At 43.2% G+C, this 8,014-nt stretch overlaps 1 protein-coding gene across 1 annotated transcript; it reads left to right on the top strand.

The window, feature by feature from the left end:
- The first annotated feature begins 2,196 nt into the window (after nucleotides 1-2,196).
- Nucleotides 2,197-4,544, top strand: cebp1 (CCAAT/enhancer binding protein (C/EBP) 1). The gene is made up of 3 exons (XM_085285908.1): nucleotides 2,197-2,319; nucleotides 3,050-3,349; nucleotides 3,453-4,544. Exons 1-3 carry the CDS (start codon nucleotides 2,317-2,319, stop codon nucleotides 3,756-3,758), a joined length of 609 nt encoding a protein of 202 aa, XP_085142034.1. The 5' UTR covers nucleotides 2,197-2,316; the 3' UTR covers nucleotides 3,759-4,544.
- The last annotated feature ends 3,470 nt before the right edge of the window (nucleotides 4,545-8,014 follow it).

The raw sequence follows: 8,014 nt of genomic DNA, 5'->3' as shown, positions 1-8,014 counted from the left end.
AATAAAGCTAGGGGACCAGTATGATCTATCGCTCTAGTCCCAGTTAATACTCTCCCTGTGGCATTTCAGATCCGCTGAAGGCTTTTCAGAGAGCCATTAGAACAACATAATATGGAATAAAAGCAATCCAGCAGTCATCCAGGATTTCATGGTTTTAACTGGATGTTAGTGATTTGGGTTTCTCTCCGGCCGTGGAGATAAATATAACTGGGTGTCATCTGTATGCAGTAGGGATGGGTATCGTTTAGGTTTTATCCGATACCGGTGCCAAATCGGTACTTTTGAAACGGTGCCGGTGCTTAAACGGTGCTCGAACCGGTGCTTAAAGAATGGAGAACACAAACTTTGTCCAAAAACCTCTCATGTTCAGCTGTTTTTTGTTTTTTTTTGTAAAAAGATAACAATGTTAGCCTTTTCTGCAGCTATGGGGCATATATGGTATGACTCTTGGCTGGAAGCAGTGCTTAAACAATGGAAAAAAACCCACAAACTTTGTCCAAAAACCTCTCATGTTTAACTGTTTCCCACTTTTTCTTTGGTCATTTTAGCCTTTTTGGCCAGGGTGAAGGGAGTATCTGCCATCAAACAAGAGGACAGCCGCATGTAGCTATGATGATGTTTGCTAGTTCACCTTACATGCATTAATGTAATAACGTGGTTAGCCTACTCAACGTAAATTACACACGAACAACATGAAGCTACTCATGCAGAGAAGAACGGCTGCTGCTGCATCATCATCCTCATCATTTCTGCTACACTGGCAGGGCTAGGGGCCAGGACTCTACTCTTCGGGTTTTTGGGGGATGTTGCTCCGGGTCCGATAATTGGCAACCCACCCGACGTGCACAGTGTGAGGTCTCGCAGCAAGCTATCAAATACGGCGCATTTCTCGGCTTTTAAAAAAAACGCTATGCGTCGCCAGGTGTTTCATCGGATTCGAGGTGTTACCTCCTTTGACAGTATCACAGTATCAGCTTAAAGCACTTGTTGCTGCTGAGTTTGCATATTTTGCTGTGAAGTACAACCAGACTTTTGACCGCTTCGCCTTGGACATTTTTAATCTGTAGCTCTGCTCTAACTGAACGTACGTACCTGGACCCGCCTACTATCCTGGGAAACGTAAAATGATTGGCTAGAAGTGTATCACAGCTCAGGAAAAAAAAAGCACCGAAATAAAGCACCGAAATGTGCGCTGCTTTTCGGTCTGGTTACTACCGTTTATGTCAGAACCGGTGCCATCATGGCACCGGACACCGGTACCCATCCCTAGTATGCAGTGTTGGAGTGGCTAAGGGTTGTATGTATACCATGAAAAGCACCGGGCCCAGCACAGGACCCTGAGAACCACCATGAGTAACTTTAAGGTGTAAAGAAGGCTCATCGTCTTTATAAACAATTTAGAATCTATTCAAACAAGTGCCACACATTTTCTTTAATCCCAGTGACGTTCCACTCTCTGTGCTCTCATTGTGTTGTGACCAGTGGTTTGACATTGTGCTGAGGTCCAGTGTGCTGTGTCCGTGTTATGGTGACCTAGAATTCCTGATGGAAACCCATCAGATATGATCTGCAACTGCATCAAGGCTTCATCATCATCATCATCATCATCATCGCCTTTATTTATAAAGCACTTTAAAACAAAAACAGGCTTATAAGAAGGAGTTAAACAACACCAGCCTCAAAGCCTTAAATGTTGATGGTTTTGATGAAGTTACTTCAGAGAAGCTTGTCTATTGCTGTGAAGAAGGCTTCAGAAAATTATTCCTGCTGTTCTCCATAAAACTCTGCAATAACTCTTGTTTCTGTGACGGATGAACTCACCTGTCCGGCACAAGAATCCACACACAAACTTCTGCATTACAGCTTCATTCAGCTGTTTCTTAGATTTAGAGTGTTTACATTATTTCTTAATCCAATTTGCACTACTCTCTTGCACAATCACAGTCATACTATGTACTATGTATGTGTATATATGTGTGAAAACTTTGCACTAGTATTTTATTCTTTATCCAGCTGCTGTAACACAATAATTTAACCTTATGGGATCACTTACGTATCTGTGCAGAGGAGATGGTGTAAATGTAAAAGAAATGGGAACACTTCTTTGTTTCTTTTTGTTAATTTAAGTGTGTGTGTGTGTGTGTTTGTGTGTGTGACAGAGGGGGAGAGAGAGAGAGAGAGAGAGAGAGAGAGAGAGGGGAAGTGATTGTGATAATTGAGGGCCACCTGTCTATCTCCTGTCTTTCAGAGCACTGTCAGCCACACAGCCTGAGGAGGACCTAAAGAGTATCCTGAGAGTTTGTGGAGCAATCGGTCATGGTAAGTGAAACTGTAACTTTGTGAATTTGTGGAGAAATTTGAGCAAATCGGTGAGAAATGCAACCTTACCGAAGCGTCAGGGAAGACGAAGCGCACAAGAGATTCGACGTTTCTTTGAAATCATGAGGAAGAAGAGCTCGACAGTGGCATGAAATAATTTACTCTTTCAATATAGTTTGTAGTCTATGATGCAAAGACTGTACGTTTAAAAGAGAAGAGGGAGGGTAAAGAGAAGATGGCAATAGCAGCTTACAAACTAAGGCTCACAGCAGTGCTGTCAGAGTGTTTCCACGGTTTATTTGTAGTTTAATTTATTATGATGCTGTTTGATTTTGTGTTAGGGTGTATCTGAGTGTAGTAACCTTTAAAATAGAAGAACGTGTGTACTGTGGCAGAAACATCCCCATTTACCATCAGCGGTGGAAGAAACACTGAAATCTTCTTTCTGAAGATGCCACACCTAAATAACTTCTTTATCCGTCTTACATCACTCAAAAAAAAGCAAGCAGGCAGTGTAAGGTTGAACGAACGAGCATGTTCAACGTGTAGCATCAGGACAGAATGTGTGACCGCGTAATTAAGCAAGTCAGTGTTTTGTGTTGCTGAAAGTTTGTTTTATATATTGTAGTTAATTGACAGCAACATTCAAGCAGTATATGTATTTTTTAATGCTTAAAGTATTAAATGAGTGTTGGAAGTAAACCGAATCTTCCTCTGTCTTCTTCTACAGATGTCTGATTCCAGGGTGTCCTCGGTCATCCAGGAGTGGGTGAGCTCCTTCCCAGGTCAGGTGCACAGCCAGACCCTCAATTCTGTTGCTTCCAACTCGGCTGCTTCCACCAATCAGATGACGCAGATGGACATGATCTCGTACGGCCAGTCTCAGGGGATGATAAGGGGGGGTGGCGATGACAGAGGGGCCGAGCAGATGATGGGACTATCGTACCTGCCGTACCCGCCGTCCTGCCTTGGCAGCGCCGCCAGCCCGGTGAGCACAAACCACCACCAGAGCCACGCCAGTACTCAGCAGGTGAGAGAAGCATTTAACAGCAGGTCACGAAGTGTTTCATACAAACCACACTCACCCACCCCACTCTCCCACGGCTTTAACGCATGTGTGCTGCTCACTCCAGGACTTCTCCCCCTTCCTCCTGCCCACTCTGCGGGCCCCGGTGACCAAGAGGAGCATCAGCAAGGATAGCGCAGAGTACCGCCTGAGGCGTGAGAGAAACAACATCGCGGTGAGGAAGAGCAGGGACAAAGCCCGCAGGAGGATCCTGATGACCCAGCAGAGGGCCGGCCAGCTGCAGGAGGAAAACCAGAAGCTGCAGATGAGGATAGCACAGCTGACACAGGAGCTGGACACTCTGAAACACATCCTGTCACAGCGGCACCTGCAGGCAGCCGAGGAGGGAGCAGCCGGGCAGTCCAGCATCTGAGCACAGCCCGAAGCCTCGTTTGTACCTGATGTTAACGTCTGATTACAGGCTTCACAGTGTGCCTCAGTAAGGCCTGCGAGAGTCACAGTGAAGCACCTGTTCGAGCATTTTCACCAACAAACATTTGTGATCATGACAAAGTCACTTAGAGGAGGTAATGCTGGGTATAAAAGTGGTTAACTGTAGTTTTATATTGTAAAGGAAACCATAGCTTACTGGCAGTGTTGTAGCTACTATTTAGTACACTGATGTCCACATTTTTAATTGTTCTCTTACCCCCAAACTTTACATTTCTGCACCTCACATGTTGAGCGTAAAAGATTCAAAATGGCAAAATGAACACTTCCAATCTGCTGAGAGCTTTGATACACTCTGACACATTCAGGGTCACACAAAAGGAGCACTAAATGTAGCTTCTCATGACAAGCACCCAAGATTATCTGCTGAAGTAGACTAACGCCTTCAGACAACTCGTTTTGTGATATATAAATAAAATGAACTGAAGTGAATTATAATGACTGCTGCAGGAGGTGGGCTTTATGATCTGTATGTAACTAATGCTAACCTGCTAACCTGATGCTACTGTTAAAGTGCATCCTGTTGTACTTTTGGTAGCTAAGCTAAGCGTTAGTTAGCTAAACCTTACCAAACCTTTGCTTTAAAATGAGAGTTTATGGGGTTGTAAAGGCTAATAATGATAATAATAATAACAACAATAATATTATAGTCAAAGGAGCTTGGAAAGAAAAGCGTCTGGACTTCTTTAAGTTGCTTGAAGACGTTTCACCTCTCATCCGAGAAGCTTCTTCAGTTTCACCTCTCGGATGAGAGGTGAAGCGTCTTCAAGCAACTTAAAGAAGTCCAGACGCTTTTCTTTCCAAGCTCCTTTGACTACGATGACCTGGATGACTGAGAACCTTCACAGAAATAATATTATACCATCCTCCATTTTTATTGAATATAGAACATGTAGATACACTGGCTACTGATACACCTCCTGTGATTGGACAATCAAAGTCAGTGAGTGTAGTTTAGTGTAGGAAAACAGCATGTTTTGTTGGAAATTAGATCAGTAGAAAAATGAAATCAATTGGAATAATAAAAGTTTGGCTAGTAAATAGCCTCAGTAGCTGCACAGCAGCGTTTTTAGGTACTGTTACTCTTTGGTCTGAATGTAGAGGCTATTTATTTTCTAATGCAGGAACTTGAGGCACACAGCAAAAAAAAGAAAAAAAAGAGACAGAGTCAATAGCGAATTTTAGTCATGTGATGGAGGACTTGAGTTTAAACTAAAATGCAGGTGTAGATATAATAAAAGGTAAAACAGTGCGCTGAAGGACACAACCTGGTCATTTGTTTATCTCCAGATTGGAAATGGTGGTTCCTGTTCACATATGGGTATAACTCGTGGACCCCTTTAAACAACGGGGGGGGGGGGGGAAAGAGTCCCGCTATGTGCGTTGGACCGGCAGGATATGATTTGATTTAATAAACATTGCCTAATCATCTACCTGACTTTTACCGTCTTCGTCAGAGCTGATTGTAAGTGTTGTTGCCCAACGGAGTTGCACAACAACCTGTGGTTTGAAGAGGATTCGATGAAACAGAGAAAAGAGCCTCTCTCTTCTAAAATACAGCATCAATCACCAGTAAATAGAATAGCTGTGACTAAATACATGTGTGACTACTTGAAATGTTTTCAAATGTGTAGCGAGTAATACACTGTTAAAGTGAAAAGTTGCAGTGCTGCCAAATGTTTTTTTTAAAATAAATAAATGATTGCTTGTGCCTATATGAAGTCATTGTCCTCTATGTGTCATGTTATCTGAATACACACACACACACACACACACACACACACACGGGTTGTAGGTTGAGGGGTTCCTCAGATACTCTGTGCAATAGTTGCAGAGCCACTCCTCACCCTCTTCTGCCTTATCTAACACAGAGTTGTGTAAATGATGCGTCTCATTGGTCCTCCGGGGCATCCTTCACCCGGGGACACGGCGTACGCCTGTCACATTATTTACCATAAGTTGTCTACCCACAGAAACGGACGTCATTGCCATGGACCGTTGTGCACCAGCGGTTTCCCTTTGTGGGATGGGCAAAGATTTCGACACAGCGGAGGACGGAGATGAGGAGCGCAGAGATAGTATCAGTGTTTTGGGCTGCCAGGGCCTTCCTGTGGCTGTGATGGTAGTGAAGGGACACAGAGATAGGAGCCAGAGAGGAGGAGGAGGAGGGGGTGGGGTGACGAGCCAGACCCTTAAAAAAATGTATTAATTTTTTTCATGGTCCTGTATAACATTTCAATAGTAAAAACAAACCATTTGCTTTTTCCCCCTGAAGAAATTCAGATGTATTTTTATGTTTTACACATATTCAAAACTTGCAAAACACGACTTATAAGTGGGACCGAATGAAGTGGTATGGGAAAAGATTTTTACACAATAGGACATGTGTCAATAACCTCCTCGTAGAGGCTGACCTCAGTTCAGCACTTGAAGGCTTTATTAGACACATAAGGGCAGCAGAAAAATTATATCGGCATCATTTTAAGATCGTATCTCGTGGACACAGATTATACAAGTAACCCAACTTTGGTACCCTGATTTTGCTTGTTTCCCACTAAAACGATTTCAAAAGAGCAGTTGTGTAAATATATGCCCCCTGGGAGGGGGGGGGGATGTGTAGAACTATCTTCATGTATTTGGATTTTAATCAGAAAGGACAGTGAAAGTGTGATGGGGGCTTCATGAAGCCTGCTGCGTCCTCAGAGGCATATGAAGATTTCTTGTGTGACCATGTCTGTTGAAATGTCCCACAGCGTTGTGTGGGGCAATCTGTGGTCCCAGGACTGCAACATCTCCACAGAGTGAAGAAAGACCGTATTTCACCTAATCCCTATCGCGTTACTCAACAGCTGCAGACCATACGAACCGCACAGCCCCACTGAAGTAGCTCCAATCTCAAAGCTGCTGCTGATCAAAGGTGTGTGTGTGCTTTCTGGATGGCTTGGCTGGACTTTTGTCTCCAGAGATCAACAACACGCACGCACACACAAAGCAGTATGATCTGTAGTCCAAATATGGCCAGGATGAGTGTTTCACCACTTGTTGCAGTACTTCCGCTCGCTGCGAAGCGCTGCAGTCAGAGATGCTGTTTCTTAGCTTTAGAAAGACTCTAAGGGCTGAGATCTATTGTTTTACTGGTCTCACTAAGACAATCAATAAGAGAAGGTGCTTTTATGACGCGAAGGCTAATTTTTCTACTTTATACCATTTGTTTTTATTTGATATCATTCACAGCTTCCAACAGAGGCCCTCTAACTGTTGAAAAGCTCACATGCAACACTTCAAGGGAAAGTGGAAGCTGTCGCCATTTTTGGTTAAAACAAACACAACCTAATGAGGACTCGCAGCTCAAATGCATGGCATGAATAAGTGACTTGGAATAAAGCGGAACCCCTGCTGTTTAAAGCATCGCCACAGACTTCTTTACATTTACAGTAGCATCAAGTGACATTTACTGAAGTCACACTTCTTGCACTAATGGCGGGCTGCTGCTGCTGCTGCATCACCAGAGGAACAAACCGTGATGGTGCCATCATGTGTAGCCTTTCAGTCATTACCGGCTGACACAGCACAAAGTGCTGTTATCTCTGTGTGCCAATGGATATTTTGTCCTCTATTGCAGATTAAAACTATCAGGAGTCATGATGAAACATGTGGATGCACTAATGAAATCTGTTGTGATAAGATAATAGGATAAGATAATATGGTGGATCACTGATTTCTTCTGGACTATCAACCATTAGAGTGAGTGCACATTTAAATTATATCATAAATAAGTTATGATGGACTGTCTCTCGTTTTTTTTTTTCACCTGAAAGCAGCTCTGTAGCCGTGCCGCTGTCTCACACCTGCCTCTTCTCTATGATTTATGGCTCCACCATGCGGCAGGCAGCTCCATGCAGGCATTCTGCAGGAGACAGAGAGAGAGCACTCATAAACAGATATCTCACTCCGCTGCTGATTTTGTATGCTACTTTTACTGAGCAACAAGTTTCCTCCCGGTAAGACTTTTATCCGAGTGATTCATTAATTAACCCTGTAATAAATGAATTCCTAACAGAAGTGTTTAAAACAACTACTGATTCTAATAATTTCATGCTTTTGCTTAAAAAAAATCATTTGTTAATAAAACTAATCCTTCTCCAATGTGGCTAAATCTGTTGCTGAGTCATCGCCTCA

The sequence above is a fragment of the Mchenga conophoros genome, linkage group LG9 (genome assembly GCF_057382185.1).
Source record: "Mchenga conophoros isolate Kocher_MC1m ecotype Shallow Benthic linkage group LG9, M_conophoros_male_GT1.1, whole genome shotgun sequence".
In the NCBI taxonomy this organism is placed as follows: Eukaryota; Metazoa; Chordata; class Actinopteri; order Cichliformes; family Cichlidae; genus Mchenga; species Mchenga conophoros.
Note: the sequence above shows the minus strand (reverse complement) of the source record. Positions and strands in the feature narration are given on the sequence as shown.

Coding starts and splice junctions, on each gene's coding strand:
- cebp1 (XM_085285908.1), top strand. Junction 3,350..3,452: donor GCCACGCCAGTACTCAGCAG/GTGAGAGAAGCA, acceptor TGCTCACTCCAG/GACTTCTCCCCCTTCCTCCT.